Below are 13,030 nucleotides of genomic sequence, written 5' to 3'. Positions count from 1 at the left end.
ATTAAAGTATGTATATAAGTGTTGTAGTAGACATAATAAAAGAGTAACTATGTGATTTTGATGATGATAGACATATGAACAGTAACAGAAGTAGATACAGGAAAGCACACATATTCTCATACTAAATAAATTAAGAGGACTCAAAAAACAGTTTGTATAAAATCCAATGATTTTATAAAAAAAATCATAAATAAAAAATTATATTTTTTGTATTTATAATTTACTAATTGAATTTTTTACCTGAATTGTACACTAAATGAATTATTATCATAATTATAACGAATAACTTAATAATTGTAACGAGTAACTAAATAATTGTAACGAGTTTCTATTGTGAATTATTAATTTTCGAACATAAAAAGAATAGTACTAAAAAATTAAGAAACTAAACCTAATTGCTATCCTCACAAAAATTGTAAAATCACTTCTTTTGCAACCTTAAGATTGATAACATCAATTCTAAAAGAAATCTAAAACTTAAAACTAATTTCAATTGAATAAAACTTATATCTAAATAATTTAATTAAAACTTACATTTATTTAAAACCTTATATCTAATTAAAACTTATATTTAATTAAATATAAACCCTAAATAAACCTTTGTAATATAAAATTGAAAAGAATTATTATAAAATCTATTTATTTATAACCACACACATTCATACACACACACACAAACACAAGGTGAGCTCATCCACAAACACACACACATTCATACATCCACACATTTTTTATATACTAAATCCACTAATTATCTAACCCTATTTCTAATTGCATTCAACCAACCCTCGTATATTTTTCCCAATGCTTTCCCAATGCGTTGAGAAAAATATACTTTATGAGAAATTGGTGTTTCCCAAAGGTCTACATAATCTCGATCTACAATACAGTCCACCACTTTAATCCCTAACATATCCTCAATAATCGCCAGAAAGATACACCAAATTTCTTCATGGTCCTTTTTCGCTGAAAAAGAAAGTTCCAGTTTACATCATTGTTCGTAATTGCTGTTTCACCACAAAAGAATGAGGTAAATAAGAAATGTAAAAATTTATACATTGATACATACATACATATATAAAACTAAGAATTAGTTTGTTTAAAGAAATCCTAAAAGAAAACACGCGAGCGCGACGGTAAAATCAAAAGATCAAGAAAATCTATATAAAAATATCAAAAAATAATAGCAAACCGTAATTTTTAGTTAAAATTAATAAATAAAAGTAAAAAATACATATAAAAAGTGTAAATAAAACTAATGGAAAAAATCTAAGCAAAAGAAAAAGTTTAAAACTACAAAAGTAAAATCCGTTAGCTAAAATATAAGTACATACATATATACATACCTATACAAAAAATCTAAATTTGTTGTTAAAAGTGCCAAACATTGTGCAAAAAGTGTCGGTAAAATTTAAACACAAACAATATATAAAAAACAGTTAAATATCAAAATTACAAAAAGTGTCTTAAATACCAAAAAAGTTAAAATTTCAAACAAAAAAATCTAAAAATTACAAAAACGTGCCTTTAAAAAGTTAAAATATACAAAAAATCAAAAAAATATAATAAATTTACCAAAAAGTGCCGTTATAATTAAAACCGTTAAAATATCAAACAAAAATCTAAAAATTACAAAAACGAAAACGTGCATTTAAAAAGTTAAAATATCCAACAAAATCAAAAAAAATTACCAAAAAGTGCCGTTATAATTAAAACCGTTAATTTATCAAACAAAATCTTGAAATTTGCCAAAAAAAAGTGCCATAAAACTTAATATTCTTACAAAATCATAAATTTCCAAATTTACATAAAAAATTCCGTTAAAATAAGTAAAATTACAATACATAATTTTTGCAAACTAATAAAAAAAAAAAAAAAATAAAATTTACCGTTTTTATTTACAAAAAAGAACAATACATATTTACATATATATGTACATATGTATTTTTAAAGAAAATTGGCAGTTTATCTTTAAAAAAAAAAAAAATTTGCAACTCCTATATCCGTCTCGCTCTTGACCGTGATTGCAAATATATACATATCTACATATATGTATATGAATATACATATATATACACACATAACTACTTAAGAACAAGTTAAAGCAAAACCAAAATAAAAATTTGATATTCTTATAAGAAAAATTGTTAAAAGTTTTCTTAAACAAAAAAGTAATAAGTAAAATAAAAAGCAACTACAAAATAATAAATAAAGAATTCGAAAAAGAAACAACACAAATTTGTAAATTTACTAAAGAGAAAACGAAACAAAAAAAAAAAATAAGAATAAGAGAATAAAGTGTGGTGAATATCTAAAGTGTTAAAACAAATGTGTAAATCAAAACAAACGAGTAAAACAAAATAACCGCTTAACACAAAACAAACTAAAAGCAAACGTTAACAAAAAAAAATAATTCGCAAACGTTGATAAAAAACAAATTCGCAAACGTTAATAACAAACAAACAAAATAAACAACAAAAATAAATTTAAATTAAAGCAACATAAAGAAAAATCATCATTAAGGTAATACATAAAATAAATTTTTATTCCAATACGATTTTTTTCTCATATCTCATTTGAAAACATCTCATTTTATTTTTTCCACCGTGATTCTTTTAAAAAAATTTTTTATGTATATTTTATTGCGAAATTGTCATAAGACAAGTATATAAACAATTAATCCCAGCGAACATTTATATTTCATATAGTTTTGAAATTTTTCTATCTAAATTCTATATTTTTAAATTGTATGCAAGTTTTTCGGCTAAATGAACGTTTTTTTTAACAATTACTAATAATTCGTACCAATAATTCTTACTTGGAGTTACACGATCAAGTTATACCTTTCAAGATTTTTAATACACTCAAATTTTTACTATACACTCACACTTTTAAGAATTGAAACGACTTGCTTTCAATTTTTCTTTCAAGTTGGTGTCAATTTACGATCAAGAAAACATCTGATTATTTTTTTTCACAATTTGTACTAAAATTGTTTTCAAGTTGCGTGCAGCCTATGTCACAGCTTTAAATTTTTTGTAAATTTTCACAAACAGTATATGTAAAAGACTGTTTTTGTTCAAAAGACTGTCAAAACAAAACTTGATTTTGTGGCTGCAGCTTTATATATTTGATTACAATTTACTCGTATCATAAAATTGATTTCTCTAATAGATAAAAAGCTCAAGCCTAATAACATACATAACTTCATAAATTTGAAATTTTTAAACTCTAAAATAAAAAATCACAATTTCTAAATATCTCTGGCTAATCGTTTTTATTGAAAGAAAGCTGTGTTTTGTTCAATTTCTTGCGAAATTTTAATTTTAATATCATTTGTGATATTAAATAAATTACTTCTGCTAACCATATCTTAACAAAGATTTACTAGAAAATTTAAGCTCTGATCTAGTATTTAGATTAAACTTGAATCTACTGCACAACTTTCTCCTTCTCTAAAATTGCATTTAGTAAAAGCTCTCTAATAGCATTCGCTATAGTGAACTACATTCACATTTTCAAACTTTTACTATTTGTCAATTTAAAGTGCATCTCTACACAATAGCAGTATAATATTCTTCAAAATTAATCCTCTTGCTACCCAAAGCAATTAAATTCATTCATCTTTCTAAAACACAGTATCAAAATGAGTCTTTCTCAGGAAAACGATACCAATGTAAAGCATGAAAAGTTTCTCTTTGATTGCGACCATATACTTGCGTTTTGCAATATTTTCGGCAAATCTGATTTGGAAGATCAAACTGATTCTGTATTAGAAACAAAATTGGAAGATCTTGATAAAAGATGGCTAAAATTGCAAAATTCATACGAATCTCTAATGATTTGCCCAAGATCTGAGAATAATAAAGAATACAAAGAAAACGCTAAGATAAACTTCAATGCTTGCTCTGATACATTTTACACATGTAGATCACACATTATGGATCTACTGAAGCTCTCAAGAGCATGTGAAGTTCAAACTTCAAGGGCTCGATCGAGTAGTCTACCTCAAACAAATCCCATAGGAACAAGAACATCATTCATTAAGCTCCCTCCTTGTGAAATAGACACTTTTACAGGTAGCTACGAAGAATGGCCCTCTTTCCGTGATCTTTTCACTACCGCATGTATTGAGAATAATGAAATTCCAAAGGCCCAAAAGCTATTTTACTTGAGAGTAAAAACAAGTGGTAGCGCTGGAGCAATTGTCAAACGATACACATTATGCGATGAAAATTTTGATCATGCATGGAATGCACTAAAGTCCCGATATGACAATAAGCGCGTTTTAGTAGACAATAAACTAAAAGTTCTCTTTAATATCCCTGTCGCAATTTCAGAAAACAGCGAATCTATCCAAAAAATTCATTCGACAGTCACTGATTGTTTAACTTCCCTAAAAGCACTTAACGTGAAAGTAGAAGGATGGGACCCAATCCTCATTTATTTAGTCTCAACTAAATTGCCCGACGACACTCTAGCCCTCTGGGAACAATCTTTCAAATCTCAACGTGAAATGCCAACATGGGCGCAAATGGATGAATTCCTCGTAAACAGATTCGAAGTGGTTGAGAGGATATCATCCATAAAAACCACAAAAGAACGATTCAGTCTCCCAACCTTTTCTCATTCTAAAATACAGTCATATTCTTCTCAAGAAAAACTTAATCAGTCATGCAAACTCTGCAATGGAGACCATCACTTGAGATCTTGTGGAAAATTCAGAAAATACACAGTGCAACAAAGAATTGATTTCGTTTTTCAAAATAAGATTTGCAACAATTGTCTCGCCTCAGGTCATACAAAATCTAAATGTTCAAGCAAAAATACTTGTTTTATTTGCAAATCTGACCACCATACTCTACTTCATTTACAAAAATCTCCAAACTCGCCCAAATACACACAAAATAATGAAAACAGTAAAGATACAAGAAACTTATCAAACAAAAGTAACAATTCTCCTAACAACCAGAAAATTGAACATAGCGATGACACTCCCTCAACATCGGCAAATTGTCAAGTTCAAGCTAATTTCTCATCTAATAACGTCAACATTTTACTTCGTACAGCTCTAGTACAAATAGAACACATTGGGGAATTGTTCACAGTCAGAGCACTAATAGACCCAGGTTCCCAAAGAACATTCATATCTGAAAGAATTAGATTTCTCCTCAAATTACCCTATCAGAAAGCTCAAGTAGAAGTTGTTGGAATCGGAGGTCAAGTTCAATCAGCAAATAAGGAATGTAATATTACTTTATTTGCTAAACGTTGCAATTTAAAATTCACGTTGAATGCGATCGTACTACCAAAACTGACCAAAAGAATTCCCGCAATTTCTTTTGACCTTCCTAATTCTTCTCAACTCTCTAGTCTCGATCTAGCAGATCCCAATTTCAACTGCTCTTCTCAAATCGATCTAATTATCGGAAATGACTCAGAACACTTCATTAACATTGAAGGTATTAAAAAAAATATCTGTGGACAAGCATCGGCTTATAATACGATATTTGGCTGGGTTTTAAGCGGTCCAATTGAGACTAACACTGTACAAACGCTTACCACAACTGTCACTCCTTCTGAAAACTCTGCTCTAAATAATACATTGAGACAATTTTGGGAACAAGAAGAGTTGCCCCTTAAGCCAGTTATTTCAGAAGAAGATCAATATTGCGAAACATTTTATAAGCAAACGACAACTAGAGACTCTGATGGAAGGTATGTTGTAAGACTTCCGTTAAAAAAGGAATTTCCCCATTCAAAATTTCTCGGCCCTTCACGAATTTTAGCTCTAGTCCAATATTCACGTATAAACCAATCTTTGTCTAAAACTCCAGAACTACAAAACGAATATTATAATGTACTTGAAGAATATTTAACTCTTAATCACATGGAACCAGTTTCCTATCGTGAAATTGTATCAGATGGCAAATATTTCTCATTTTATCTTCCCCATCACGCAGTAGTTCGCCCTGAACACAAAACCACTAAAGTAAGAGTAGTGTTTAATGCATCTCGAAGCACAAAATCAGGTTTTTCACTTAATGACATATTATACACTGGTCCCACATTGCAAACTGAATTGATAACTGTAATTCTCAACTGGCGAATATACAAATATGTCTTTAGCGGCGACATACAAAAAATGTATCGTCAAATTTTAGTTCACCCAGACGATAGACCTCTTCAGCGGATAATATATCAACAAAATCCCACTAGCCCAATTAAAGATTATCAACTCAAGACCGTTACATTTGGTGTCAACTGTGCACCCTTTCTCGCAATACGCACTCTGCACCAACTTGCTGATGACTGTCAAGAAAAATACCCTAAAGCTGCTCAAATTTTACGCCAAGAGACATATGTAGACGACATATTGTCTGGTGGGCACACAGTTGAAGAAGCAAAAGATTCACAGTCTCAGATCCTGGACACTCTTAAGTCCGCTGGATTTATTCTAAAGAAAATCACCGCAAATGATACCCAATTACTGGCTCAAATACCAACTGAAGATCTCTATGACTCCAATTTATTACGATTTCACGAAACAAGCGCTACAAAAACTCTAGGAATAAAATGGAATGCTCTAACTGATGAATTTACCTACTCATTCTCACCAATTCCCCAAGCCGAAAGTATCACTAAGCGTAAAATGTTGTCAGGTATAGCCTCAATTTTCGATCCTGCAGGTTGGATAACTCCTATTGTTGTTAGAGCTAAAATGCTAATGCAGCAATTATGGCTAGAAGGTAAGCAGTGGGACGATAAAGTCAGCTCCGAAATTTTAGATAAGTGGAATAAACTGCTTACAGATCTCTCTCACATTGACAAGATAAAAATACCAAGATGGCTCCAATACTACCCCAAGGATAACATTCAGATTCACGGCTTCTCAGATGCTTCCAAAGGAGCATATTGTGCAACAGTTTACCTACGTTGTCAAAGTAAATCTCAAGTCGTATTCTCTAACCTTATAATAGCAAAAAGCAAAGTAGCTCCTCTACAGCCAGTTTGTTTACCTAGATTAGAACTCTGTGGTGCTGTACTCTTAGCTACATTAGCTAAATATGTCATAGACTCCTTAAAATTACCTCAATGTGAAATCTACCTGTGGACAGACTCATCAATTGTCATTGGATGGCTTTCTAAACCTCCCTGGACATGGGAAACATATGTGGCTAATCGAACAGCACAAATTCATAACGCTCTACCCAATGCAACCTGGGGTCATGTTCGCACTCATGATAATCCTGCAGATCTCGGTACTCGTGGATGTAAACCCCAAGAACTTTCGAACAATATGCTATGGTGGCAAGGACCACCTTGGCTATCAAAACCACAATCGGAATGGCCAAAAAACAATCAATTGCAGACCCAAAAAATTGAACAAAAAGTCCAATGTTTACAAACATCTATTAATGAAACTGATATTTTAAATAGATTCTCATCATACCACAAAGCTCTAAGAGTGTTATCTTACGTATTTCGGTTTTATCATAACAGCATTACAAAATTTAGATCTCAGTTTACTCATACACAGAAATGTCTTACTCAAAAGGAGGTTAACTTCGTAAAACTGCGACTAATAGCGTTAGCTCAAAAATCTCACTATCAGGCAGAATTTAAAGATATCTCAAATTCTCTGCCAATCTCTAACCGAAGCTCATTAAAATCGCTTAACCCAATTTTGGACACAGATAATATTCTGCGAGCAAACGGACGTCTTGTAAATGCATCACTACCATATAACGAACGCTGCCCAATAATATTGCCAGGTAATTCTCTATTTTGTCAACTTTACTTGGAACATTTGCATTTGTTTCTAGCTCATGCTGAATATAATCAAATATCTAGAATGGTCCAAACAGAATTTTATATATCCCGACTAAAGCCTCGTATTAAAAAGATAATACGTCATTGTAAGACATGTATAATATATAAACAAAAGCCATGTACTCAAATAATGTCACCCTTACCACCCGACAGATGCAAACTCTCAGCTCCATTTCAAATAACTGGCATAGACTTCGCCGGCCCATTTGAATTAAAAGGCTCAACTCTTAGAAACGCACCTATAGTAAAAGGCTATGTGTGCGTATTTGTGTGCTTTAGCACAAAGGCAATTCATCTGGAAGTATGTTCAAACTTGTCAACAGCAGCTTTTCGTGCAGCATTTTCTCGTTTCGTTGGGAGGCGGGGACTCCCTTTCAGGATATATTCTGACAATGGTCGTAATTTCGTTGGAGCCAGTCGACAACTGAAACGTGAATTTGATTCCTTTATAAAATCTACCTCAACAGATATTGCAGAAAAATATGTTACACATGGTCTCGAATGGATATTTATTCCTCCTCACGCTCCTCATATGGGTGGTTTATGGGAAGCCGCCGTAAAAAGTTTTAAGTTTCATTTAAAACGAGTTGCCGGTTCTCACAAATTCAATTTCGAAGAATTCTCTACTATTTTAACTCAAATAGAAGGAATCTTAAATTCACGTCCCATTTCGGCCATGTCAGACGACCCAGCAGACTTTAAAGCCCTAACTCCAGGACACTTTTTAAGAGGCGCACCCATTATGAGTTTCCCTGAAAACTATGAACACAAAATTGGACTCATTAATCGTTGGGAAAGACTTAAAGCGATCCATCAACAGATGGCTATTAGATGGAAAGAAGATTATTTGAAGTCGCTCCACAAAAGATATAAATGGAAAAATGTCTCAACAAATTTGAAATCAGGTGATCTCGTAGTCATCATGGATGATTTGTTACCTCCATCCGAATGGAGATTGGGCAGAATCGAAACAACTCACATTGGTTCAGATGATAACGTTCGTGTAGCGGATGTTAGAACAGCAACAGGTTTAATAAAACGACCAATTGTTAAGCTTTGCTATTTACCTCTTGTTAATGATCAATTATCTTGAACTCTATTTACTCTTTTCTCATATTTGTTTTATCTCTTAATGAAATTTATAGCAATGATTCACCCTCATAAAAACCCTTTTCTAATCCAACCCTTTCGATTTTGTCTTTCTTTTTCTATCTCGTCTTTATTTACAGGCCAATATATAACCACCGAAGGCATCAGGAGCGAACACGTGACCCTGACGTGTACCAGTGCCGATTGTGTAAACGCTTCCACTCCATCAGGTTTTGCCGGCGCTTCTTAGACATGGATGTACGGACTAGAAACCGGGTAGTCAGCAAGTATAAATATTGCCTTAACTGCTTAGCAAGGAGCCATGAACTACGATCCTGTCCATCAAGGGATACATGCAGAAAATGTGGCAACTGTCACCACACTTTGCTCCATCCAGGCATTCGAAGTCGTCTCGACAAAAAGCCCCCAAAGCGTAGAGAATCAGCAAGGTCAACACGTTCAGCACCATCAAATCAACGTCATCATCCAAGACAAACATCAACTGACCGCCAGCACCAATCAGCTTCTTCAGCAGTTCCAGACCAACGCATCATTTCCGAAGCCATTCGTTCCTTAGCACAGGTTCTTTGTGTTCAACCACAACCTCCTGCACCTGGTGGCCGGAATGTATAAAATCCAATGATTTTATAAAAAAAATCATAAATAAAAAATTATATTTTTTGTATTTATAATTTACTAATTGAATTTTTTACCTGAATTGTACACTAAATGAATTATTATCATAATTATAACGAATAACTTAATAATTGTAACGAGTAACTAAATAATTGTAACGAGTTTCTATTGTGAATTATTAATTTTCGAACATAAAAAGAATAGTACTAAAAAATTAAGAAACTAAACCTAATTGCTATCCTCACAAAAATTGTAAAATCACTTCTTTTGCAACCTTAAGATTGATAACATCAATTCTAAAAGAAATCTAAAACTTAAAACTAATTTCAATTGAATAAAACTTATATCTAAATAATTTAATTAAAACTTACATTTATTTAAAACCTTATATCTAATTAAAACTTATATTTAATTAAATATAAACCCTAAATAAACCTTTGTAATATAAAATTGAAAAGAATTATTATAAAATCTATTTATTTATAACCACACACATTCATACACACACACACAAACACAAGGTGAGCTCATCCACAAACACACACACATTCATACATCCACACATTTTTTATATACTAAATCCACTAATTATCTAACCCTATTTCTAATTGCATTCAACCAACCCTCGTATATTTTTCCCAATGCGTTGAGAAAAATATACTTTATGAGAAATTGGTGTTTCCCAAAGGTCTACATAATCTCGATCTACAATACAGTCCACCACTTTAATCCCTAACATATCCTCAATAATCGCCAGAAAGATACACCAAATTTCTTCACAGTTAATTTCCAATACGAAAACAAACGTTATTCTGGAGACTTTCATAAATGTGACCAACAATAGAATTAAAACTGAACTAGATTTCTATTAAAACTACACAGAACTAAAACAGAACTAAAACAGAACTAGAACAGAACTAAAACAGAACTAGAACAGAACTAGAACAGAACTAGAACAGAACTAGAACAGAACTAGAACAGAACTAGAACAGAACTAGAACAGAACTAGAACAGAACTAGAACAGAACTAGAACAGAACTAGAACAGAACTAGAACAGAACAGAACTAGAACAGAACAGAACTAGAACAGAACTAGAACAGAACTAGTACAGAACTAGAACAGAACTAGAACTAGAACTAGAACAGAACTAGAACAGAACTAGAACAGAACTAGAACAGAACTAGAACAGAACTAGAACAGAACTAGAACAGAACTAGAACAGAACTAGAACAGAACTAGAACAGAACTAGAACAGACCTAGAACAGAACTAGAACAGAACTAGAACAGAACTAGAACAGAACTAGAACAGAACTAGAACAGAACTAGAACAGAACTAGAACAGAACTAGAACAGAACTAGAACAGAACTAGAACAGAACTAGAACAGAACTAGAACAGAACTAGAACAGAACTAGAACAGAACTAGAACAGAACTAGAACAGAACTAGAACAGAACTAGAACAGAACTAGAACAGAACTAGAACAGAACTAGAACAGAACTAGAACAGAACTAGAACAGAACTAGAACAGAACTAGAACAGAACTAGAACAGAACTAGAACAGAACTAGAACAGAACTAGAACAGAACTAGAACAGAACTAGAACAGAACTAGAACAGAACTAGAACAGAACTAGAACAGAACTAGAACAGAACTAGAACAGAACTAGAACAGAACTAGAACAGAACTAGAACAGAACTAGAACAGAACTAGAACAGAACTAGAACAGAACTAGAACAGAACTAGAACAGAACTAGAACAGAACTAGAACAGAACTAGAACAGAACTAGAACAGAACTAGAACAGAACTAGAACAGAACTAGAACAGAACTAGAACAGAACTAGAACAGAACTAGAACAGAACTAGAACAGAACTAGAACAGAACTAGAACAGAACTAGAACAGAACTAGAACAGAACTAGAACAGAACAAGAACAGAACTAGAACAAAAGTGAACAAGAGTCTGAAGTAGAACAGAACTAGAACAAAAGTGAACAAGAGTCTGAAGTAGAACCTTATGTAGAACCTGAACTAGAAACTGAACAAGAACCTTAAGTACGACCTGATGTAGAAACTGAATTAGAATCTGAAGTAGAAGATGATGTAGAACCTGAAGTAGAACCTGATGTAGAACATGAAGTGGAACATGGAGTAGAACCTGAACTAGAACCTGGAGTAGAACCTGAAGTAGAACCTGGAGTAGAAGATGATGCAGAACCTGAACTAGAACCTGAAGTAGTAGATGATGTAGAACCTGAAGTAGAACCTGATGTAGCACCTGAAGTAGAACATGATGTAGAACCTGAAATAGAACCTGAATTAGAATCTGAAGTTGAAGATGATGTAGAACCGGAAGTAGAACCTGAACTAGAACCTGAATTAGAACCTGAAGTAGAACCAGAAGTAGAACCTGAACTAGAACCTGGAGTAGAACCTGAACTAAAACCTGAACTAGTACCTAAACTAGAATTTGAAGGAGAACCAGAAGTAGAACCTGATGTAGAACCTGAACTAGAACCTGAAATATAACCTGAATTAGAACCTGAACTAGAATCTGAAGGAGAACCAGAAATAGAACCTACACTGAAACCTAAACTCAAACTAAAACCTGAACCGTCTAAACTATAAACTAAGTTTTACATAACTTTTGTCTATATACTAGAATAAAAATTTTCTTTTAGTAATTGGTCCCCTTAATTACATTATTTATGCCTAACACGCATATTTGATTTGTACGTTCTTCTAATTTCTCAACACATTTCTTTTTTCTTCGTTTTCATTTATTTATTTCTATGATTCTTTCAAAGAAAGAAAAAACCTGTAGCTATAAATAGATTTGAAATAATTTTTATTAGCTGATATTCAGCAGCGAACATTTTTGGATGAATAAAATGACATTAAATGATACAAGTGTAAACAAGGGGTGAGTTTACAGTTACATAGATTAAATATATCAAATAAATAAATACTATCAGGCATAAAAATGCTGCTTTTCATTTAAAGGACTTCAAGCAGCAATAATTGTTAAAGGAACTTATGGTTAGAAAATATAATTAGGGAAAGAAATGTGTTATGGCAATGGATTTAAGCAGACTACATGAGTGTGATATGTCTCTTTTAAGATTATTTAGCAAACACACTCAGTTTTCTAGTGTAGTGTGCTGGCACAACTCTAATCTAAATGGCAAATAAGATTGAATTATTTTTCTAGCTCGATTGAATCCTTGAATACGTAATGTAGGCTGTTTTTAGAATTTAAAAGCAAAAAATATAAATAAAAAAAGGAAATAAAACATACATTCATAAATTTTTGAAGAATTTTTTATTTGTAGCAAATAGAAATAGGATTCAGTGAGTAGGAAAACTGTGTTGGGGGGAAATTGTGTGTTATGAAACAAAATTTTATATGAATTTTATATATAGAATTCTCGAGTAACATACTTAAACCTATAAACACATTAATTTTTTTCAA

The 13,030-nt window shown here is 32.1% G+C and overlaps 1 protein-coding gene across 1 annotated transcript; it reads left to right on the top strand.

The window, feature by feature from the left end:
• The first annotated feature begins 3,646 nt into the window (after positions 1–3,646).
• LOC135961125 (uncharacterized) lies at positions 3,647–12,087 on the top strand. The gene is made up of 5 exons (XM_065512622.1): positions 3,647–4,549; positions 4,973–8,861; positions 9,063–9,152; positions 9,320–9,538; positions 11,642–12,087. The coding sequence occupies exons 1-5, from the start codon at positions 3,647–3,649 to the stop codon at positions 12,085–12,087; spliced, it is 5,547 nt and encodes a 1,848-aa protein (XP_065368694.1).
• Positions 12,088–13,030: the final 943 nt, after the last annotated feature.

Source organism: Calliphora vicina, chromosome 5, assembly GCF_958450345.1.
Source record: "Calliphora vicina chromosome 5, idCalVici1.1, whole genome shotgun sequence".
Classification (NCBI taxonomy): domain Eukaryota; kingdom Metazoa; phylum Arthropoda; class Insecta; order Diptera; family Calliphoridae; genus Calliphora; species Calliphora vicina.
Note: the sequence above shows the minus strand (reverse complement) of the source record. Positions and strands in the feature narration are given on the sequence as shown.

Bases quoted from the DNA above. Each gene is read 5' to 3' on its own strand.
- LOC135961125 (XM_065512622.1), top strand. From the start codon at position 3,647: ATGAGTCTTTCTCAGGAAAACGATACCAATGTAAAGCATGAAAAGTTT. The intron at 9,153-9,319 runs GTTTTGCCGGCG...TGCTCCATCCAG, and splicing joins AAACGCTTCCACTCCATCAG to GCATTCGAAGTCGTCTCGAC. The intron at 9,539-11,641 runs GTGGCCGGAATG...AAACTGAATTAG, and splicing joins ACCACAACCTCCTGCACCTG to AATCTGAAGTAGAAGATGAT.